The sequence below is a fragment of the Carassius carassius genome, chromosome 15 (assembly GCF_963082965.1).
Source record: "Carassius carassius chromosome 15, fCarCar2.1, whole genome shotgun sequence".
Lineage (NCBI taxonomy): Eukaryota > Metazoa > Chordata > Actinopteri > Cypriniformes > Cyprinidae > Carassius > Carassius carassius.
Window position 1 is genome coordinate 31,525,263 of NC_081769.1, and position 25,394 is coordinate 31,550,656.

General features: G+C 35.9%; 1 protein-coding gene across 1 annotated transcript in view; it reads left to right on the top strand.

Annotated features, from left to right (window-relative positions):
- Positions 1-284: 284 nt before the first annotated feature.
- The window catches only part of LOC132158892 (exostosin-1a-like), a 55,570-nt gene continuing 30,460 nt past the window's right edge, over positions 285-25,394 (top strand). The window contains exon 1 of the mRNA XM_059568506.1: positions 285-1,897. Within this exon, the coding sequence (XP_059424489.1) occupies positions 984-1,897 (914 nt within the window). The 5' untranslated portion in view covers positions 285-983. The remainder of the gene's footprint in view (positions 1,898-25,394) is intronic.

Below are 25,394 nucleotides of genomic sequence, written 5' to 3' on the forward strand. Positions count from 1 at the left end.
GTTTAATCTCAAATCTATTTTTGTATTTGATTTGAAAAGTAGCCATGTTTAAAATAAAAGCTACTTACTGATATTCTGATATCTAATACAAAACCCCTCTGATATTTTAAAGTGTGGCTTAAGTGTCTGAATAATTTTGCCTGTCTTTATATTTTGAGAAATACATTTGCTGTTGTTGCTTTAAAATAACTTCACGCTCGACTTTGGCCGTGAAAGGGTTACAGTAGCGTCGGCCCGCTCGGAAATGACGCGAGCCTATCATGGCGCGGTGTACGACGGAAGCGCGTGACGTCAGCAGGCGTCGTGCTGGGATTGGAATGCTACAATGTAACAATCGGAACTGGACACTTCAGATTAAAGCGTTGGAACGTAACGTTGTATCGTCGGCGTCGCGAACGCTCTGAGAATGTAGCAGGGAATAGAAAAACGTGTCGGTTTGTGATATTTTTACGAGGGTTTATAAAACAACGGCACGATTGTAAAGACAACCAGCCTTTGGAGGATTTGTCAGAGGAAAATATGTGAGAATACACGGATTTGTGGGGATTTATCCGCTCGGGAAGTTTGTGACAGGGTCTTTCTGACTTAGGCGCATCACATGAGATTCCAGCACTTGGACATTTCTCTGACCGCTTCTGCTGTTTGTGATATCTCCGAGCTGGATTTGAAGAAGTCTTCTCTGAAAGTACTTTTTCTGATGGTTTCCATTGATCCAGAACAGTCCCGATGGCCAGCAGGGTTCAGGTGTTATCTGTCAGGAGTTTAGATGCTGTCTAATGTGAACGAAGGGACCAGAGAGGAGAGAGGTAGATCCATAACAAGGGTTTAAGGTTAAGTCGCCCACATGCTCTGGATTTGGGATTGGAATCACAAGGTGGAAGTTGAGAGCATCAAATCCCTGCAGGTCTGTGGAAGATGCTGTCCAGCAGGAGTTGAGACCTTTGCATTCATCAGCAACCAGCTCCATCTGGATCTAAGGACACATGCAGGCCAAAAAACGCTATTTAATTCTGTTCTCTGCAGGCGTGAGCCTCATTCTCCTCTTTTACCTGCAGGGACCAGCTTCCAGAAGGAGTCAAAACCGAGGGGATGACCCCCATCCACACTGGCCCTACTTCTCAGACCCCTTACAAGCTTTTATTCCATGGGATCAGACTGAAACGGAGGACTACAATGTCCGCGCTTCTCCGAGACACAAAAGAGAGGACAACTCCAGAGCTTCTAAGTGCAGAATGGACTCCTGCTTTGACTTCTCCTTGTGCAGGAGGAACGGCTTCAAAGTCTATGTCTATCCTCAACAGAAAGGTGAGAAGATCTCAGAAAGCTACCAAAACATCTTGTCCTCCATCGAGGGCTCCAGATTCTACACATCTGACCCGGGACAGGCTTGTCTCTTTGTTTTGAACCTCGACACTCTGGACCGAGACCAGCTGTCTCCTCAATATGTCCACAACCTCAAAACTAAGATCCAGAACTTGAACCTATGGAATAACGGGAGGAACCACCTGATCTTTAACCTGTATTCAGGCACATGGCCGGATTACACAGAGGATTTGGGGTTTGATATCGGACAAGCCATGTTGGCCAAAGCCAGCATCAGCACCGAGAACTTCAGACCCAATTTTGACATCTCCATCCCCTTGTTCTCCAAAGATCACCCCCGGACTGGAGGAGAAAGGGGGTATTTAAAATACAACACCATCCCTCCCTTTAGGAAATATGTGCTGGTTTTTAAAGGCAAGCGCTATCTGACTGGGATTGGATCTGATACCAGGAATGCACTTCATCACATCCATAATGCTGAAGATGTGGTTCTCCTCACCACATGCAAACATGGCAAAGACTGGCAGAAACATAAAGATGCTCGCTGCGACAAGGACAATGCTGAATATGACCGGTAAGAACAGATGGATTTCTTCTGTCAAAAATGCTGAGACATTGCAACTAACTAATAAATCCTAAATATTGTTATACTGTAGATAAAAGATCTGTCAATCATGTGCAACGGCCCTAAAAAATATTTGCACACTTAGAATTTATGAATGCCATTCGAGTAAATTACAAAATATCAATATCAAGTGTTTTTAATGTTAAATAAAGATTTTTAATTATATTTAAATTTAATATTAAATTATATTTGATTTATTTTTAAAAACCAAAAAGACATTGTTTTTATGACATCCATTCTATTATATACAAATTAAAGGTGTTTTAGAGACTTATTAAATAAATTCATTCTCATAATTAAATTGAAATTTTATATATATTTTTTTTTATGTTTTTAAAACAAATAATTTCTCAAAAGATGTTCTTTTTATGCCGTTCTTTTTTTTATTAAAGATGGTTTAAAGATTTTTTGAAGATGTCAAAGAAATTTGTGTTTTTTTTTTAAGCCGAAACATTTCACAAAATACATTCTTATTAGATTTGTCATGATTAAAATAATAGATGTATTGTTCATAATGAAGACAAAGTATTTATAGACTTTTAAATGTGTGAATGCCATTGCATTAGATTTGAAACTGAAAAAATTCAACATTTCACTTTTCTGGTGTGTTTGTATTGACTTGAGCAACTGATGTCATGATGATCAGTGAATTATTATTATTATTATTATTTTTTTGAGAAATGCTTTGTTGGAATATTGTGCATGTGCTCTTTTCTTTCAAATAATATTTACTTGGTTTGATATTTTATAATCACATGCAGTTCCATTCAGTCCAAAACATTCATGTGTGTAAAAATATGAATGATCTTTTAACTATTTAAATATACTTTAATGATCCGTTAAGAATTCAAATAAATAATCTAACAATAATTTCATATTTCAATCATATCATTTCTTATAAAGTGATATCAAAACATATTTGCTGTCATTTTGATGAAAAAACACTGACCGTCGTGTTGCATCCTGAAATGCTCATCTTGCACCAGATATCTGTTTGTTTTAGATTATGAAAAAAACTAGTTTTTTTTTCTAAAGCAATGGTTTTAAACCCTAAGCTGATGCTAAGCGTAACATATCATTTCCAATTGAAGTGCACTTGAAAAAGCTGCTCTGGCTTTAATGCATTAACATGTACCATTTGTAGGAAGCAAAAGCTTTCAGTGTGTATGACATAACCCTGAATGCTCCCAGAATATCTACTACACACAATCAGGATATATCCCAGATGTGTTTGTCAGTATGTCTGTGTCATGCTACTTTATCTGTTTGCATCTGAACTAGGATTGCACTAAACATTATGCCATGTACTTTGACTTTCCCTCCTCGATTATTATTATGTCCCTTTGATCCGAGTGGCAGGTGTTAAGAAGTCAAACTCTTGCATCCCCTTTACTTCGCTGTTGAACAAACAGTGATCTTGGTCTCTTTCCTGGGTGCCTCGGGCCCTGGTTTCCTGCTGTGTTTTTTTTCCCCCGGTGGCTGCGGTGCTCGGTGGGACGGGGGGCTCTGAAGGATTAGTGGAAACAATGCCCCTGGTGCCAGTGGGGGGGGGGAGCAGCCTTCCCTCTGATTAAACAGCCATTTCCCAGACCCCACTCCATCACCCAGGAAAGCCTGTGTCCCGGCTGACCTCTCGTCTCTGGCAGCATGACCTCAGCATCAACCCGCCTACCGACAGGCTGTCTGGGTGACTTGAAGAGATACTCACATGCCACTCACACAGTTAACTACATAACCCTGCCGCAACACAGCTGTGTGCTTCAGCAGTCATGCACTTAACAATGAGACGTCGCTGAAATATTATTCACCCTTTGAATTGGGCGTGGATGGTGATTGACTGTTTTTTTTTAATGGTTTGATGCTAATATCTAGCTAGATGGCAGGATGGCTGATGTTCACTGAAAAAGAGTTTAGGGATAAACAGTTTTCACTTTTCAATTTTACAGAAAAAATATAAATAGCACATTGAAATATGACATTTTGATGTAGAAAATTAAATAATAATAATAATACAAAAATAGGTATGTATGAAAAAGTTAATTGGAGTGTGTTGTACAAGACAATACTATTTTAGTCTTTCAACTTAATTTCATATTTAATTCAGTGTGTCGCTTGTCATTTCTTTGCAACATTTCTGGAAATTGACTTGCAATTTCTGAGCTTTTTTTAAATCAGTGTTAGCATCTCAGATTGGCTGAAATTTGGCTGAAAAAGTCTACCACCATTTGAAAACAAAATATTTCTATAATTGTCAGATTTCTTTTGTCACTTTTTTGGAAGTTCCTCTTAAAAGCATATAGAGAAAACCCAAAATGGTAAATGTTCCTTTTCATCTCAATCTTAAAAAGAAATAAGCCAATTACAATGATTTAACCATGTGTAAGCAGTGTTTTTTGGGCATAATGTGAAGCTGAATGCATAAAATGACCTTAACTCTGGTGAAATCATTGTAAAACATAGTGTTATTGCTTATGACATTTATAAAGTCACTAGTGTTCATAAATAGTTACTTTTTGCAGTACATATTGTATTACAGTATGCAGTAGACGCATCAGTATAGTTTCTGTGTTACAGTTGTGTTTTAAATGGTTTAGAGAGAGTTTCGGAATTACCCACATGTTTTGATATTGGGTGCAAGAACAGTAGTGGAAAGGTTTTTCAGTTTTTACCGTATTTTTATGTTGTTTTAATGATGTTTAAAGCTAGGAATGTTTTTGGGCATAGAGAACCATTTGCAAATGTTAATGATGCCATTTATACTTGCAAGTTACTCCTAGATCTGCTTTCAGAATTTGATGTGATTGAATTCCACCCATTAATATATTCATATGAACCAAATTCACTTTGATCATGGAGTTGCAATGTAGTAAACGTCTTTTGACTTCCTGAGGGAAAATGCCTTAAACATTTAAAGCTAAATTTTTGCACACTTGAATGCATTGACGCATTCAGTATGGACCATTTTCCTCAAAGTGCCAATGACAACTTTGAAAAATGCATGGCGTATTTCCATTGGAGGCGGATGTTCGTTCCGTTCTCATTTCAAGCATGTAGCCATAGGCCTTCTCTCCGCTTGCGCTCTACGAGGACGGATGCTGAAGTTGTTGAACATGACCGTTCTTGTGAATGTGAAATGCTGACGGCTGTGGCGCTGAATAATTGATCAGATGTATTTTATTCATGTAATGTTTTTTTCTCCGCTTGAAAATTTCAGGTTCATGAATTATTCTTGAGCACAAAATCATCTGCATCATTCCTGTCCAGCATTTCAGATTTGCTCACGAAAGATTATGAAACAAAATGAATAGCCTGAAATTGACCAAATAGAACTGCATGGGATGTATTGTTTTTGAAGGTATCTTCATGCAGTTATTGTGCACGAGTCTTTAAAAGAATAATTCACCTAAAGATGAAAATGTACTCAACCTCGGGCCATGTTAATTGATGGACTGGAGTGGTGTGGATTATTATTGTTTTTATCTGCTGTTTGGACTCTCATTCTGATGGCACCCATTCACTGCAGAGGATCCATTGATGAGCAAGTGATTGATGCTAAATTTCTCCAAATCCAAAATGTAATGTCTGTTCCTGTCTAGCTTTCATCAAATAAATAGCTCTGATCTACAAAAACTAGGAAGATTTATTAAAATGCACACAATATACTTTATGATCTGCCCAGAAGTTGTCTTGCTCAGGCTGTGTGCCTGTTGAACCTCTAGCTGTAATCTGATTGGCGAGTGCTTGTTTCGAAGGAACTTGGACACTAGTTGATGACAATGCCTGTTCGGTTACATAACCTTGGATTTACTCTGGTGCCCTGTTAACGCAGCTAATCATCTTAAACCAATCCCAATCCTTTATTAGGCTGCTTCTTCATTGGGGCTCTGAGGAAGTGGCTTATATGCTGTCATTGACAAAAGAAAATAAATGACACCGGGGATGACAGCTGACATACATATGCAGTTGTTTGTGAATAAACCCGTCTGCTGCTTCATGTTGGTTGGTGCAAATCATTTGTTTCTTGTCTTTTTTGAATGAAGAAAAAACACTTTACTTGAAGCCATTATGTATAATGCATTATAAAGAGTTGTCATGTGTTTTAATGCACTAAAGGTGTAACACTGAATAGATATTGTATAAGTGGTTATAATTATTTGTGAGATCCTACATAACAAGGTGCATTACAATTAAAGCATAAATAATTAATTAAAGATACTTTTATAATGCATTATATATAAAGATTTCAAGAGAATGGTTACTGACATTTTTGTTGTTAAAAATTGTTTGAAAAAAAATAGTTGATGGGTTGTCTAACAAGTTGACTAATTTATTTTTGCGAAACTTTTCTTGAAATTATTGTAGAAGGAAGTGAGTTAGGATAAAGAGGCATTGCTTTAAAGAGGACGAATTAAAAAACACAACTTCTCAAAGTTTTACCGTGCTCACAATCCAGCAGTTACTGTTAGCATGTCAAAGTGTAGAATGCTAAATGCCAAAATGCCTTTTTGGCATTTTTAACTCGTGTACATTAAGCTCATGTAACTGCAAATTTAACGCAGTCTCAGCGGACACAACAGTGCCGTCTGTGGTTAAATAAGATGCAAGTAATCTGCTCCCCATTTTCCACTGCCTATTATGTGGACAATCCAGCCTTTATCTGTCACTAAAAACAGGGAAGTTGTGATTGTCTCGATTCAGCCAGTGAATAAAGTGACAGTTGTGAGCCTCATGTTAGTTTCCTTTGTATTGCAAGACTATAAGTTTTTTTTGCATACAGTTTTTTTTGTTGTGACGCTTCTTTCATTAACAGTGTATTCACATACTATTATAAGAGTGCCACAAATTATAATTTATATATAAAAAAACAATTCAGCCCTTATTCACTGTTTATTTTATTGTTCATTTCACTGTCTTTAAAAAACCTTTTTTATTTGTTTTGTTTTTAATTAGAGGGATGGTCTGCTTGATTTTGTTGCTTGAATTAATACAATATGATGAAATCTATTTGTTTTATGAACTTTAATTTTACATTTAAATTGAATTAAAATTATTTAATAAAAAATGATGAAATTTCTTGATGAGATTTATGTAATCAAATTTAATCTTACATTTCCATTTTATTGAATTCATTTTGTTAAATTTTTAATTAAATAATGTATTTTTTAATTTAGATTATATTTATTTTCTGGGGGGTTTTTTTTCATTTTTTTTTTTTGGAGACTTTATAGGGAAAAAAAGTTCATGGGGAAAATCACAAAAATATCCAATATATTGTACAGATATTGATTTTCTTTAACGTGTACTCAAGCATGTCAGTTTTTCATAGCCTGAGTTTGTCACGGTTATGAAATTTAAATTATCATTCAATTTTATCTGATATTTATGGCTTTTGTATTCCAGAATTTTTCAAGTATCATTTGACTTTTATCTCATTTGTCTAAATATATAATCTCTGATTTTTTTTTTTTTTTTTTTACAGTCTCTTCTTTTTGCTTTCTCACAGCCGCTCTGTGGCTCTTCCAGAGCTTTACCTATGTTATTGTGTCCTCTATAAAGGAAGTACTAATTTGAAGGCTCTTATCTCACTTCTGTAATGCAGATTTGACTACTTTCGCCCTCACGAGCAGCTATAATTATGTACTCAGGCTCTGCAGCTTTAATAAGATAGCACACTTCAGCAGACAGCGGACTATTCACAAATCTTCGGCTTCTCCACTTCTTCCTCACTGCTCACAAACTCTGGAGATCGTAATATACTGGAATATGAAAACATTTTGGTGAGAGCATTCAGTTGGCGATAATAATAAAACTTTCCCTTTTATTAATCAAAACCCTGTTGATAAGAACATCGCCAAGCGTCTTTAAGGGCTTGTGTCTGAGTGCCGTGATTAATTATAAACCTCTCAAATTAAGCCGTAAGCTCAATAAGTGGTGAGTATCATTGTTCTCGTTGTAGCCTCTCGTATTTTAGTTTTTGTAGTCAGTCATGATTTCAGTTTGAAGCATGAGCGAATGAGTGGATGAGTTTTGCATTGACAAACACCATTAAAATTGAGTCTGATATGTTTCTTTTTCGGTTATTTTTGAAGGACTTGATTCATGTGTTGCATTTGGCTCAGTTTCAGTTAGTGGTGTTGCCATTACATGGTAAAATGAATGTATTATTCACAGGCTGATGTGACCTGGGTCAAGTGTTCAGCTAATGTTTGAGTCGGATGTAATGATAGTTTAGACTGTTTCACACGATGTATGTGAAAACCAGATGGGGAAAAGCCATTGAGATGTGTGGGAAAACACGCAGGGGCTCAGAATCTCCATTTCTGAATAGACATGAACTGGCAAAATTAACTCTGATGGACGTTTTGATTTGAATCATTCTGCAAAAACGCCACAGAATGTTTAAAAAAAAAAGATTTCTGACATACACTTGTTTTATATGGTGCTTTTCAGTGCAAAATGTGCCACTACATTGCCAATGTGTTGCTGAGTAGTTTATCATGTTGCTATCTGGTTTCTAGGAGGTTGTTCGTTGATCCAAGTCAAATAATAACATCTCCAAATTTATTTTACCCCTTTTCTTCCAAAATGATCAGGGAGGGATCTGCGATTCTCTGATCTGCTTTCCACCATTTGTTTCTAGTGACCAAATGGTGATGTAATCTGCCTACAGATAAACATGCCATATCGTTGTTTACAAGTCATTTGATTGTGTGTTTTCAAGACCCTCGAGATCAGCATTTCTGCTGGTTTCAGTGCCAATGTTGAACAAAAACGCATGCTTGTAACTTTCTAGTAATCATAAAGACTTTGATTAACCTGTTTCAGGCGTGCAGGGTGTTTTTTTTTCACCTAACAACTCTCCAGATGTGGCATGGGAGTTGAAAAGGGACTTAGTTTGAAGATGTAGCGTAGGTCGCTTACAATATAAAGGCCTTTTATCGCTAGCAGTCAAAAATATAACAATGGCTTTAGGAAAAATGTGCTTCTACCTACATTTTTATAAAACTCCCAAAATGTACCAATTCACTGCAGTTTCCAGCTAAAATTAACACTAGAGGCAGTAAATCACCAACAAATTATACAAATTATAATTACAGGGCAAAATATCAATTAATAAAGATTATTTTCAGATGGTTCCTTGTACCATACTTTGTGTTGACCTCAAAACACTTTCCTCATAGTGCACTTTGATGTTCGCATTACGTAATGAGCGTCATATGTATGGTTTTCGTGATGTAAACTTGCTCGATAGCGCACCTGGTACAGCATTGAACTTGTGAATGAAATGTTCAGAAACAAGTCTCATTTATAAAGGAACTTCAGAATTGTAGATGCAATCAAAAATGGCATGGTTGCTTCAGCAAATGTTTTTTTATCTTATATTTGATTTTGTTAACAATGCCGGTTAAATCTAGGATCGGGTTTATTGTAAGTGGATTGTTATGATCCTTGGTTGCAAAAGAACATCACTTTCGTACTTGTCCGGGTCAACTCATGCTCTGAAGTTTATTATTTTGGGTTAGCGGTTTGTTCAAATCACTAACTCCAACTATGAGCAATAGAATTAGTCATTCTGGCCTTCACAAACATCATTGATGAGTCTTTGTGGTCGCTTGTAATCAGCCGCTTTTACAATCAGAAGTGTTTACATTGGTGTTTTGGGAATGTTCTTTCCACAACCGCAGAGTTGCGTGTTAAACTAACAGATAAACTTTATGATTAAACAACCATGTAGGAATGGCTGGTTTTATCAGATTTCGTATAGATTAAATGTTATCTGTTTATTCAGATTGCATTGAGCCAGTAGAGGAGAATGCTAATGACTCGAATGACATTTTCAAGAGTCAGTCAAACCCAAAGTCAACTGATGTTGGTGCAGAATCAGTATAAAGAACATAACAGACAGATTTTTAAAAAGAGAATTATCAAGAAAACCTGAGTGAGTTTGAGCTATTTTTTAAGTTGAGTTGCAAAAAAAGAACCAAAAGTTAAATTTCTCAAAGAAAAATTGTACTGCTTGTGAATATGAAAGCATTAAAGCAGCTGTTTTAGAAAAGCAACATCAGAGTTTGCAAGTTTGATTCATTAATGGTAATTAGTTCAAATTGTTAATTGCAGTGAAGGTTGAGATTCAAGCTTTTTGGGCGTTAAAATTAGACTTCTTCTGTTGGAATGGATTTGAGTGCACAAAAAATTCTCAAATTTTGCAATCGTACAACTCCGCAGTATGAAAGTGTTTAAACAGTTGTCGATTCATTCAAGTTTGATTAATTTATGTGGATTAGTTCAAACTGTCCATTGCAGTGAATCGATTCAAAGCTCTAATTCGAGGAATCATTGATAGATGTCTTACAGTCAAATAACCATGTAGAAACGGCTGGTTTTACCAGTTTTGATTCAGATTAAATGTTATCTGTTTGTTCAAACAGCATTGAGCCTGTAGAGCAGAATGCTAATGACTCGAATGACATATCAGTAAAAAGAGTCAGTCAAACCATAAGTCAACCAGAAAATAATTTTTAAGAAAACTGAGATATTTTTAAAATATGACTTTTGCTGTTGAAATTGATTTGAGTTGCAAAAAAGCCCCAAAGGCTATGTTTATCAAATTTTGCAATCGTTCAACTCACTAATATGAAACGTTAAAGCAGTTGTTGAAGAAAAACAACATCGTTGCTAAGTTTGATTAATTTATGTTAAGTTCATTCCAGTGACTCGTTTCAAAACTCAAGAATGAATCAAGGAATTGTTGATTGCCCTATTATTAACCCAACAGTAGATTCAATCTTTATAGTTCGCTTTGGACAAGACAGCATCTAATGAATAATGTAGAACAGCAACCAAATGGGTTTTATTTGTTCCCCATGTTGTTTTGCATGTTATTTTCTTGTCTCGTTCTCTACAGTTACTGGGAGTGGGTTAGAGCGAACGTGTTGGCTTGCATCTCGCCGCAGCTAAGCCAGAGACGTGGATTAAATCCTCTCTATAAATATATCTTGTACGTCGACGTCAGGCTGTCCTCACATCATACGGCTAGCATGTGTTTTTCTCATCTCTCGTTTGGCACCGCTTCTTAATTAGAAGCGTGACGTGAGCTTTCGGTTTTACGGTGAGCATTTGATCCCTTCTGGCCGTGGCAGATAGTCTCTCCTCTCGCTGGATGACCATTCAGAGCTTGTTGAGTTCAGGGATTTTGCACTAGATTTATGCAATGGCGCTGTTTGTACTTTAGCATTAGACAATGAGTAGGAAACATAAATGAGCGTCATTCTGGTTTTCCATGTACATTCAAGTTGCTCTTTATAGCTCTGATTCATACAGCTTTTATTAATTTTGCAGATTAAAGTTTGTTTTCTGGAAGTAGTTTGGTTTTTGTCTTTGATTAATTTAATGATTTTCAATATTTTGGGCTCATTAGATGACTGTCAAATGGGTAAGGAATGTTTCATTAGTTCCTGAAAACATAAAAAGAACAAAAAATTGCAAAAAATTGACCTTTAATCTGGTTTTCTGATAGTTGTGATGTTTGCTCTGGTTTCTGTCTGATGTGGTCTTATAGCCTCGGTTTATGAAGGGTTCTTCTGGGGTTTTGAAGTATGATATTAGTCAACATGTTTAATTACAGACCATACAGATGTTTTCCCATAAAACGTATTTTCTCTTGACACATTAAATGTTCAGGCTTCCCCCATGGTCTCTTTGGTGTCTTGATCAACATTTGGTAACAGCATGTGTTATTGACAAGACTGTCACTGTGCCAGCTCTTCTAGTTCATAACTAGTTCATAGGTTTTTCAAGAGGAATTATCTGTTTTTGAACATTATACCAAATAGAGGTCAGAGACATTTACATAACAAAAATCTAATTTTTATCAGGCAGATTTAAAAGAAAAGCGAATTAAAAAAAATCTTGTAGACTAAAGCTTTTCTAGTATTTTGGGGATATCAGTTGTTACAGAATATGATATTGACCTAGTTTTGTTTTATTTTCTGCTCAGATATCAAAGTTAAAGTAGCACTGTTTGAATGGAAGTAAACTGTGTCAACTTTGTGGGATTTTTAAAAGCTTGTATTTTTGTTAAAGCATTTGCGTAGATTATTCAGCAAAACTAATTTATTCTTTGAGCTGCAAAGATTTCTAAATAGTGCTTTAGATGTGGGAATACTTTACTAGGTTAATACATTTTGGTCATGCATTACTGCATTGAAGTTGAAAGTCTGCATGTAACTTTCTACAAGCAAGGTTAGTAAGGGATTTTATCACACTAGTCTCATCGTTCATTTAACTTTATATTGCAGTACTGCTTTTGAAATGTTACTTGAAAATGCTGGTTTGACTATTTTATTGTTTTAATAAGTAGCCATGCATCCTAAAAAAGGGAAAAGTGGACTTTAAGTTGCTTTACTTTGCTTTTGGCTGCTGAAAGCTGAGGTGTGTTTTCCAAATGCAGCTTAATAGCCATATTTCTTGCTGACGGAGTCGTATCGGCCTAGAAAATCGCAACTTTTCATTTTCCGTTGGACTTACACGATGTAACTACAGAAGTGTAAAGTTTTAAATAGGAAAAATATTGAAAGTCTTTGGTAATTTTTGAGCGAGATGCTAATGGTCTAATCAGATTCAATGATCTATGCAAAGCTAAGCTAAAAGTGCTTACGCCAGACCCGAAGATATCGGCTGAATGGATTCAAAAACGGTAAAACTCATCTGTTTAACTCTAGGGGAGTTGGATAATGAGCCTATTTTCAAAAACAGTGGTGTGTTCCTTTAAGTACAAAGGTGTCGATTTGGTCAGTTTCACTTTAAAAAATAAATGAATAAAAAAAGTGAAAAAAGAAAAGAAGAGTCTAACTGAATATAGCTAATAATAATAAATTATTATTATTATTATTATTATTATATAAATAAAAAAATACATTATATAAACAATAATAAAATAAAAAAAATAAATATAGAATATATAGAAACACTGCTATTAATAGTAATAATATTTATTGTTAAATCAAATAAATATTGCTGGGTTTTTATAATTTTTTTCACATGCATGTGTGTGTATTTATATAAACAAAAACTATACACAGTACATACACATATTATTTAAACAAACTTATTTTGCGCGATTAATCATATGACAGCCATAATATATATATATATATATATATATATATAGTTTTTACAGTTTAATAATGTAAATAATTAAAATGGATCAGAAATATGTAGTTCATCATGCACACAGGTCTTCATTAATGTGCATCAGCTGCACACAATAGGTCCATTAGTCAGAGTCGGCAGTCTGTTAATCCATGTTTTTTTAAGGGTCTGCTTGTTCACCAACCATCCATTTATCCTCCTACATGCACATATGGCTTACAGCTTACAGTAAACAAGGTGAAAAGCTCTGAATATTCAAATGGCTTACTCTTGAGAGAGAAAAAACAAGTGCATAATGCAGAAGCTGAGGTCGACTGACATGAGTCAGGTCAAACATTTTGAGCTCACATAACTGCTATCGTGTCATTTTATGGAAGTAAGTACTTCAAAATGCTTGTGATGACACATGACGGTCTTGAGTTACCATGGAAAGTGTATGATTTGACCGCTCTTGACAATTTCTCTGCATTCCTCTGTCTTTGTCTGTGGGAGAAATACGACCTGGCAAGGCTTCAGTCGCTGTACAGTGTTCAATGTGGGAGTCCTAATATGCAAATGAGACCGTTGGTCGAGGTCATATTTGAATGTTTTGCTACATAATTTTTTTTCTCACAGCCCACTTCAGTCAAGGGCTTTTAGATTTGAAAAGTCAAAATTCAGTTTTGCCACTGTCACTTTAACCCAAAACATACTTAAAGGAATAGTTCACCCAAAAATTAAAGTTTGCTGAAATGTGCTCTCCCTCATGCCATCCAAGATGTAGATGAGTTTGTTTCTTTATCAGAACAGATTTGGAGAAATGAACCAATGAATGCTTTTGCAGTGAATAGGTGCCGTCAGAATGAGAGTCCAAACAGCTGATAAAAACATCACAATAATCCACAAGTAATCCACACCACTCCAGTCCTTCAGTTAACATCTTGCGAAGTAAAAATAAGTCATTTAAATGTTTATTTAAAAAAATAATAAAAACATTGCTTCCAGCTAAAATACAAGCCTTCTTTCCATAATATTGCTTTCTCCAGTGGAAAAAGGAATCTTGTCTGAATCAAGAGAGAAATCTGCACAGATCAAGCACCGTTCACATAGTCCAAAACATCTCTAAACACCGATATGTTGGTTGATTTTGATGTGAGAGGACAACAGTTGACTTTTTACTCAAGGATGCATTATTTTTGATTATGCACTCATATTTTGGCCAGAAGTAATGCCTTAATGATGGATTTGTTTTTTATTTCACAGATTTTCACTTCAGTTTGATGTTAATTGATGGACTGGAATGTTGTGGATTACTTGTGAACTATTGTGATGTTATCAGCTGTTTGGATTCTTATTCTGACGGCACCCATTCACGGCCAACTGAAATTCATAACAGTGAAGATGTGAACTATAGTCGATATTAACAAATCTTTTTACTGTTTCAATGCAGTGCTAATGGTTCAGCAAAAGAATCTCAATTGAACTGAAGTGTTGAAACATTTGCACCAACAGGCCCAAATCAGCCCGTGTTTAATGCTAAAGTCAAGGTACTTTAAATCTTCGGTTTGTCTGATTCCCACCACAGCAGGTTTGCAACATGTTGACCAAGCATTTGCATCTGCATACTTGCATTAGTTCTATTTCCAGCTGTTTTTGTTACTGTAAATGAGCGGTTGCTGAAGTTGCTAAATATTGAATCTGCATTAATTTAAATGTAGAGTTATTATGTTACATTGCAGAAAATTCAAACTTGAGAAAAAATGGCGTTGAAAGCATTTAGTATGTGCGGCACAACTATTTGCCCGACTGTTTAAACTAAAGCACATTTGAAAATGCCAGTAAGACCCGTACTGCTTTCCAAGCCTTTTAACCTTGCCTTGTTCCATTCCTCAGGAGACACAAGAACATCTGTTCTCTCCCACAGCCTCTTTCAGTCAGCAAGAAATATGGCTATTAAGCTGCATCTGGAAAACACACCTCAGTTTTCTGCAACCAACAGCAAAGTAAAGCGACTTTAAGGCCACTTTCCCCTTTTTTAGGAGGCATGGCTACATATTAAAACAATAAAATATTCAAACCAGTATTTTCAAGTAACATTTCAAAAGCAGTACTGCAATGTAAAATTGAATGAGGGAATCTTTTTTCAACTGTTTAACTCAACTGTTTAACTCAAGGGGAATTGGAAAATTAGACTCTTTTTTTTTTTTTAAAGTGGCGTGTTCCTTTAAAAGTAGAAATGTCTTCGAAAATCTGATTCAAGCATTCAAGTCATTTCTGACACAATAGGTTTGTATGTTTTATGAACCAAACCAGTTAAAGCAAACTAGTTGTATTTAGATTAAGTTTTAGACTGTGCATGTTTCCTACACCCATTCCCCAAAACCAATGAATATTTTCCTCCTGCTTGGGCCGCCACTCCTTTGGGCTGTAGGGTATTGTCATTTGTTTACCAAGCGTTCCAGGTGCTCTGACAGGATGATGTATTTGTAGACCTTGGCAACTCTGTGCAGGTGATATATTTGACGAGGAATGCTGAGAGCAGATATTTCCAGTGCGCGCAAGGCCTGTCCTGCGTGTGTCCATGGCGCTCAGGAGCAGTGATGACTTGCTTCTTTGGTATGACAAGGCATTTGCAATTTTTGTTCTACTTGTACTCTGAAATATGTTTTGAAAGCTACAAGGAAAATTACGTAGAACGACCAGAACAGAGCAAATCCCAGCCATTAATCTGCAACCACAGCTGCCGATTCTGTACGCGGATTATGAGTCCATTTGAGTCATTCTGACCCGATTGGACTCATCACTGTCAGTTTCTGTGGTGCATGGAAATGTGCTCCAGTGCTTGTTCCAAAAATATTTGATAATAATCCTGCCTCAAGCTCTTCCTTGTCTCCCGCTGAGAGATGTATTAGGATTTTGAAATTAATATCATCATGCTATTAGACAATTTTGAATTTTAATCAAATACTACATTATCAGTGCCTCTGAATTGCTTATTGTCAAGTTTAAAAATGACTTTACATTCCAAAGGCAATTATATGCTTTAATTACTAATCGGTTACAAGGAGCCTGAAGGAATCATAAATCTGGCTCATTGTGCTTCAGCAGAACTTAGGCTGTGTAGAGAAATCGTAAACCCAAAAGTAGTGGTTTTGATTCACCCTAGCTACTTGACTCTTTTGAATCAGAATCACTGAAGAGATTCGTTCAGATTCAGTGGCACTGAATCATTCCCTCTGATTCACATGCACATGTTGTGTGCTTACCCTTTAGTCAGTCTTTGAAAGAAAGTAATGAAGCAGTTATGTGCTTTGATAGTTTGAGAAAGTGAACAATACATTTCAGAGAATCTGCCTGCCTACTAGCTCTTGAATCTAAGGTACACAAATTAATACCCATGACTCCTGGCGATATATTGTACCATGTGCAAGAAACTGAATATTATTTACAAAATTATTAATCCAGATCCTCAGACAAACGGTCTGGAGTGATCTCTGGTTCGTGACCGAATCATTCTTTTGAACCGGTTCATTTTACTGAACCAATTTGCTCCCCGTTTGCTTATGCTCATTAAAGTATTAAAGCAGTTGCATGCTTCTAAAGAATGAGACTGAAAATGAAGGTGAACAATAATTTTCAGAGAAATTCTTGACTGCTATAGCTCTTGAATCTTATTTGCATATTTAATCTTATTTTGTGGCTCTTTGTTGTCCTTTTTGGAGCTGCTTTATTGTATAGAATAAAGTAGAATGAACATTCTTCAAGACATTTAGTGAAAATATTAATTCAGATTTGTTCAGTGGCAGTTGAATCATTCCTTCCACCAATTCAGTTGGTGTTTGGTTGTGCTAAAGTCATTCTTTTAATGTAGTAAAGCAGTTATGCGCTTTGATTGTACAAATAGGAGTCAAAAGTTAACAATAATATGGTGAGAAAATCTTGCCTTATGCGTATATCTGTATATCCAGATTCACAACATTCATATGGAATTACTTTTTTTTTGTACTCTACATTTTGGAGCTACTTTTATTGTGTCGGAACAGCGTGAACATTATTCAAGACATCTTTTGTGTTCCAGTGAAGAATAAGACATATGGGTTTGAAATGACATGATGGTTAGTAGGGGTGCACCGAAATTTCGGCCGCCGAAAATTTTCGGCCGAAATGGCATTATCGGTTTCGGGCCGAAATAAAAAAAACAGCCGAAAACGTAAACCGAAAATGAATGTCACCCGCCCCTCCCATCCGTGCGCAAGCGGGTTTCACTCACGGTCGAGCTGTTATCACGCGTCTGCCTATCAAAGATTAAGCATGTCAAAGGGCTGTCACAATCAAAAAAAGCTTGTCACAAAAGCTGCACAATTGATCGGACCAACCAACACAAGTTTCGAAAACAGGGAATCGATTTTAACGGCCTTCTCTCGGAGCGCGTCCAGCTCGTCACTATACGCTCGCAGCGAACGCGCGTCACACAGCAACTGCAGGTTCTGACACACACACACACACACACACAGAGCCTATTAGTGCATAATATCAATGTAGCCTTCAGTAATGTTTTTCATTGATGTTATGGCAGTCCACATTGCTGACTTGTGCGCGTCTCAAGCGCCCTCTTTACATTCGCCCTAATGCCTGTTTAGTTGTCGGTGGATTTGCCTATATTTGGTGTTGAAAAACGGATCAACGCCAAATATAGGCAATTTACTAACGATTAAATGAACACTTTGCCTATGTCTCAAAAATCGAACAGGATTTTTTTTTTCACAAAAGTGACAGCCCTATACGAGAGGACACCAAAGTTGCAATATGTAACATTTGTTCTGCAAAAATCTCCAAAATTGTGGATTTTTTTGCACAATTTTTAAAAAACTATTTTATTTGATGGAACATAAAACTTGAAGAATAATTATTATTTATATTTATTGTAAAAAATATTTTATGTTTTGTTATGTAACTGTTAATAAAAGTTTGATTATTATATTGTGATTTTTCAATTCAGATCCATTAAATCCAAGCAATATATATATACGTTTTTAAAAGAAGCCATTTTCGGCTTCAGTTTCGGTTTTCGGCCAAGCGCATCCTAAATTTTCGGTTTCGGTTTCGGCGCAGAATTTTCATTTCGGTGCATCACTAATGGTTAGTAAATGATTCCTTTCAATGCTAGTTTTTGTATGTTGTTGCCCATTTTCATGCTCACTCACAGGAATCTTTTGGTTTCATAGATTCTGATAATGGCAGCACCTTCTACAAAGAAGAAAGGTGCTATGATAACCCAGTGCCCATTGCCAGGGCCTTTGCTTGGGAACAACTCTGTCTGCCCTGAAGATAGATACTTCTGCACTCTTAAAAATACACTTATCTCCTTTTCAGAGGCTTCACTTCTTCTGCGGAGATAAGAATGTGAGGGTTCTGTGCCTGTACACATGCGGGCGGCCATGAAGCATGCCGTTGTGGGCTGATGCATCCTGGGCCACAGATATGCACATCAGAGTATTGTAGAAAATCAATGGCAGTGCCTTACACTCTTAAAAATAAAGGTTCTTTATCTGAGTCTTTGGACATCCATGGAACCTTTTCATGCCACGAAATCTTCTATATAATGGTTTCTTTTTAAGAACTGCTCACAAGGTTGTTTGGAGACCCAAAAACGGTTCTTCCAAGGCATTAAAGGTGTTTGAAGTGTAGTAATGGATTCTTTAGCCAAATAATAGCAATTATTTTTAATATTTCCATGGAATAGTTCACAGAAATAGTTCACCCTCATGTCATTCCAAACCTGAAATGGGTTGAAGACCCATTTTTTTTTCTGTATGAGTATGAATGAGTGCTTTCAAGCTCCATAAAGAGACACAGTAACACCATAAAAGTGTAATAAAATAGTCAACAGAAATAATGTAATTAAAAAGATTTAATAGCTTTTGAAAGTCAATCACATTAAACATCATTGTTTAGAGAGCAACAGTGGAGGCATTCAGTGATATTTCAGTATTATTTATAGATAGTATTCATATTTCATATATTCATATTGAATTAACACACTTTTTTTTTTTGGTTAACAGTAACAACACTTTCTTTCTTTCTTTTTTTTTTCTTTTGGATGAACTAGTCCTTAAAGAATTTTATTTGGAGGTTGAATTGCATGAAATTTCCCTTCAATCAAGATGTCTACCTTGTCTCTGATAACCTGCTTCTCCTCCCACCACTGGAGTTTTGTTGCCTTTTGCCTGGACTTGTCTTGGCCTTTGTCCACTTTCTGGTGACGCTGGTGATTGCTGGAGATCAGGTTGCACCTTTCCCAAGTTTGTTTGACGCTTTGGCCACTTGGTGCGTCTCCCAAACCTGTCTGAACATCTCAACAATGGCACAGGCAAAATAAACACTTCTTTACGATATCAATCTCATGTTCTTTTGCAGATGGAACATTTTTTGGGTGGGGTTTTATAGTGTTCCCAAAACTCAATGCATTCATCATGGTATTTAGGCTAATAATCTAATATAATTAGTTTAGTATAGTTTTGTGTGTTAATTTCTTATCCAAAGTAAACTTTTTGAGCCTGTGATTATAAACCAGGAGCCACTTGCAAGAATCTCCAAGAAAACCTTTAGTGCTATCGCCGTATTATAGCTAAAGGCCCTCTTAATCTTTATTGCAAATCTTTTCCAAAACCTAGTGAGCTGCCTTGCTGACCACATGCAATTGCATTCTGAGGCAGGAAATTAGCTGAAATATAACTTATTATTATTACTGTTTTTACTCATATAAATTGTTTTTGTTCATATAAATATAAATACTTCATCGGGGTCATCGGATGCCTATTTTCCACAAATTGATATGATTCTTTAGGGTCTTAATGAAAAGTCTGTAAAAAAGTTTGATTAATATTTTCAATGGTAGTGTATAACGAAACCGTTTTTACCCTGTCGAAAACAGCCCTTTTCAGAGCAAGCCGTTTTCTTGCATGCTGCTTTAAATGCAAATGAGCTCTGCTCACCCCACCCCTCTCTTCCAAGCTGCTCTTGGTGGTCAACTTCAGCCGCATTCATCGTTAAAATTGCTAACTAGCACGTCATTAAGAAAGGCCATTTGCAAAGAGTCATTAAAAAACCTTACACTCACTTCTTCTGGAGGTGAAGCTGGATCACAAATGATTTGCACGAAGATAGAAGCATATAGTTAGATCAGGGGTGCATTCCCTTCTCTTAACAAACAAACATAGTGTCTATAGTAATGGACCACTTCTATGTTCATTATTACATTAACAACGGAACACCTCAAACTTAGGAGCCATTCTTGTCTACATCTGCTCTGGCGGTGAAACAATGGCAGACTGATGACAGCTCTCTTAGGGCGGGTCTAAGGTAAGACACAGTCCAGTCTGTGCTAAAATGCTACTGTCAATCAAATTTGTTGGAGGGGCCTGTTTTTGTAACCTCACACAGATAGACATCTGAGATTGGCTCGATTTGAGAAACTCAGTTTGAGTAGCAATTGGGCGGGTTTTCTTGTGAAAAACCTGGTAACCCTGATTATAGTGTGGTTGTATACACACACTTTTCAGTTCGAACAGCTTGTAAAAGTGCATGTCGCATCTGATGACCCCTTTAAAGGTGCACTAAGGAATTTTTGAAAAACGCTTTTGACCACAGTGTCGGACCAAGTCCCAAAATTCGCTTTGAGCCAATCAGCAGTAAGGGTTATATCTTTTAATGATAGAGGGAAGAGAGCGCTTAATTTGAGTGCATAGACGGAAATTAGCAGTTTAACTAAAGATTACGTATGAAAAAAAAATTATTATTCATTGTAAATATTTAAACGTTGTGTAGCTTCTGGACATCATATTAAGTCCATATGAGTTTCTCTAAAAACTGAACATGTAATCTTTTCTTGTGTTTGCTGTAAGACTGAAGAAATCCAGGTGGTTACAGCACTGTGTCCATTAGCACGAGGCTCTGATCCCGCACTCTAAATTGGCCGTGCTTCATAAAAACCATGTGTTCGTTCTGCCAGCTCCGCTGCGGACTCCCCTGTGTGAGGCTATAACCAAAGGCCTCGGCTGGAAGCTCGCTTTTTAATCCCACCCGCTGTTAAACTAATTACCTGCCCACAGTCTTGGCCGGGGAGAGTGTTAACCAGGCTTACTTGGGATGATTTGCCGGCCGCTTTCAATTCCGGGTCTTTGCTGTTTTTGTGCTCGTGTCAGTTGTGCAGGAATTAGTGCAAATTGGCTTGGTTGAGTGCAGCTCATTAGGAGTCCAAGTGAAATCAAATGCAATTAGAAATCCAGTCTGGCATTAGTCCACACCACGCTCTTGTTTTCGACGTCCTCTCTGCTGGAGTTTCGCTCTCTCCGGGTGTTGAAGCAGTTGGTTCACCGTTGGATCCGTTCCATTCTCGGAATTCTCATGTGGATGTGAGCTTGTGCACTTCCTGTTCTGGAGAACTGTGAACTCTTCATTATATTCCACTCGGCAGGACCCCTGTGTTCCTATCATACCTCATTAAACCCAATGGCCTCTCCCTGACCCGAGAGGTTATGGCGTACTATTTTGAATTCGTTCCTTGAGATCTCTTTGCTGCTTCTAATGTGGTGCTTTTTCACCACTGGTAGGTCAGAAACTCGATATAACCTGCAGTTATTATGGTCTGTGTGGTGCTTGATTACTGGTTGAATTGGGTAATGGTTGTTAGAGTTGTAGTAATTCATCCAAGTGCCATCTTACTATGAAAATTGTTGTTTTACTTGATCATAAAAATGGCATGAAAGACTGACTGACTTTTTTATTATTATTACACTCACCAGGGCTGCTTAATTTGTTCAAAAATGCATTAAAATTCTGAAATATTATTACAGTTTAAAATATTTTTTTTCTGTTTTAATATATTTTAAAGTGCAATTTATTTCTGTAATGTAAAACAGAATTTTCAGCTCCAGTTTTCAGTCACATGATCCTTCAAAAATCATTCCATTATGTTGATTTGCTTCTCAGGAAACATTTATTATTTGGTTATTTTTTGTTAATTTTTTTTTTTGTGGAAACAGTAGTATTTTTTCAGGATTCTTTCATGAATATACATTTAAAAAAAAGTATTTATTGTAAATGTATACATATAAAATGTTAATAAATCTTGAATAATTAAATAAAAAATTATTAAATTATTAATTATTAAATTGTAAATCCAGAGAAATTGAGAATTTTTCAAGTGGTCTCTTAATTGTTTTCAATAGCTGTGTATATAATTTTTAAATATGTATTACAATATACTGTGCATTTTGTAATTTTGCTTTCTCTTTTTTTCAGTTTTCGCATTTAAAAATTCAGTTTTTCATTTGAGTTCCATAATTTAATAAATTAATTCAAATTCATTTTCATTCTGAAGAATTCTGGCAGTTAATATTCAAAAGAAAATGACCAAAGCAAAAGCTGGTGCATATGATGCACAAGCTATCACAACCTCATAACCACCACCTTTTTAGTTTGTTTATTAATAAAGGTTATTTCTGTCATTTTTGTTGGCATTTGTGCCTTAAGCTCTAGTTAATTTCTGACTCTGGTGCTGTAATGCTTGGCGAAGCGGAGTGAATTAAGCAGTCAAGTGAGCGTGTTGTGCACTACAGGACAGTAGAATCAATATTTGCATGTCTTAGCTTGTCTCTTTGTCAACACGGTTTCCTTTGTGGTGAATTATGCATGCGGCCGGTTCATCCAGGGACTGTAGCAGTTGTAGTGCTGACCAGAGAGAGCAGAATGAGCTTTAGCCCAGCGGTGACCTTACCGATCACTCCATCAGCCTTCAGCACTGACCCCTGAGTGTCTCACGACACATGAGCTGAGCGCAGACAACACAAGCTACTGTTCTTGGGTTTCTGTGACTCATCCTGATGGATCGATCGGCCTGAAGCCTCTCTTTTGACTGTGTTCTGTTGCAAACTGCAAATAGCAAAGTCTTTCTTTAACTATATCAAGTCAAATGTATTTTATATAACACTTTTCAAATATGTGCATAATATCTTATAGTTGCATTTAGCTGATTAGAGCAGGACGATAATGTAGTTACATATAAAAAATGGACAAATCTATTTCCAACTTTATATAAAAAGCTAAAGTCGCTTTGGATAAAAGCATCTGCTAAATTTCTAAATGTAAATATAAAATTGTTTCACTATGAAAAAGATTTGGTGTGGAAATGTTAAATTTGACAAATAATTATAAAGAGCCAGCAGGTAACACATTTAATGAAACAAGAAACTTTGAAGTAGCAAGAAACTTCGATCATAGCACCTTTGTTTTATTAACAGCATTTGAGAAGAAAAAAAATACTTGATTGTGATTGTGGTGAAAGTGACTAGGTGACAGTGTGTGAAAATTCTAATAATTTTAATTGTAGTCATAATTTAGTGGACTGTTCTCTCAATTACATTATGACGCCAAAATTTTTATTTTTGTAATAAATAATTCACTAAAGAAATATCATGGTTGAACATAAGTCAAGCTTAATCAACACATATTGCATATTGTTGATTACCACAAAAATATTGTCATCTCATTGTTATGATAAGGCACTTAAATTTTCTAATTTTCACAAGGAAACTATTTGAGCTGTGAATTTATTATTGTTATTATTTATAATATATTTTTTTAAATATGTAGTTGTTTTGTGTGTTGTAACAATGGCATGAAAATGGAACTTCACACAAAAGTTTGGTGAGATTTATAATGTTTTTGAAGAAAAGGCTACATTTATTTAATCAAAAATGAAATAACAGTAATTTTATGAAACATTATTGCAAGTTGCTGGTTTTTATTAGAATAGATGTTAAAATGTAATTTATTCCTGTTATGCAAAGATGTATTTTCAGCATCATTACTCCAGTCTTCAGTGTCACATGATCTTCAGAAAGCATTCTGATGTGCTGACTTGGTATTTTAGGATTTTATGTACACACACTAAGTTTCAGAAATAATTAATACTTGCATATGAATATTATGCATATATCTCATCTAAGTGTTGCAGACTATTGGATTACCACATCTTTTTCAGATTAATATCATATCCAATTATTGGTCTCTGAACACCAGTTCTATAATATGAAATTTCATTAGATCTGTGCTGAATTGATGGTTGTAACCAATGGTACATGTAAAACCCATTAGATCGAAGCAAGGGAGGGAATGAAAGGCAAATGAAGGAGAGATGCATCGGTGTGGATGTGAATCTTTGTGCAGTAATTAGATAAATTAACCCCGGGTCAGAGAGAGCAGAGCTGCGTCAAGATCCTCCACTCTGAGCTACTGTAAATGTTTAATGAAGCTTCTTTGAACCAGTTCAACAAATGAGGGATCTGTGAATCACGCATGACCGGTGGGAAGACTTTGATCGTGTCTTTTTTTAGTGTTTGAAATTGAATTTACCTTTAGTTAAAAGGGGTATAGTTCATTTTACATTTTTGTAAAAAAAGAAAAAAAAGTTTTACCCTCATGTTGTTTCAAACTCATATGCTGTTGTCTCTACTTTGGCGAACAGAAGGAGAAATTTGAAAGACTTGTTTCCATACAAAAACAGTTTGCAGTGATCATGGCTGTCAAGCTGAATAAAAGACAAAAAGCACCATAAAAAGTAATTAATATGACTTGTATTCTGTTTTCTGAATATAGTTTTGCGTGAGGAACAGACTGAATTTTGTTGTTCACTAAAGATCTCCATCCTTCATCTCATTGTTATTCCTTATCACTTTAATCACAATTGAAACGATAGAATTTAAAAAGTTCAAATGTATACAATTTTAATTTCTAGTTAACAGCATCAACCAAAAACTGTCCACTTTGCCAGTTTTCTAAAGAAAAGCATTTGTTTTTGTTTTTGTTTTTTTGTTTTTTACATCAGAGCATAATTTGGTCGAATAATTAGATTTTGTGTTCATCCATAGTGTACATTTCTAGTCATATATATGCATCAGCCACTGAAAACCCTCTTAAACATGTTTGTTCTAGATGGTTTGCGTTCTTCATCTTCTGAGGAATAAAAAAGAAGATTGTGGTGGAAACAGTGTTGGACCCCATTGGCTTTCATTGACTAGTATGGACAAATAAACGCATAAATGTTCTTCAACGTGTCTTTTTTTGTGTTTCACAGAAGAAAGAATGGATTGTAATGACATGAGGGTGAACAAATTATTACACATTTTTAATTTTAGGTGATTTTTTACAGCATATTTGCATTTTTTTTTCTTCATTAATGTGACTGCTCAGTCAAGTGCAAGCTGTTCCAATATTGTTTATAAGCAACCATAATCTATTCAACTAAATGTCTCTT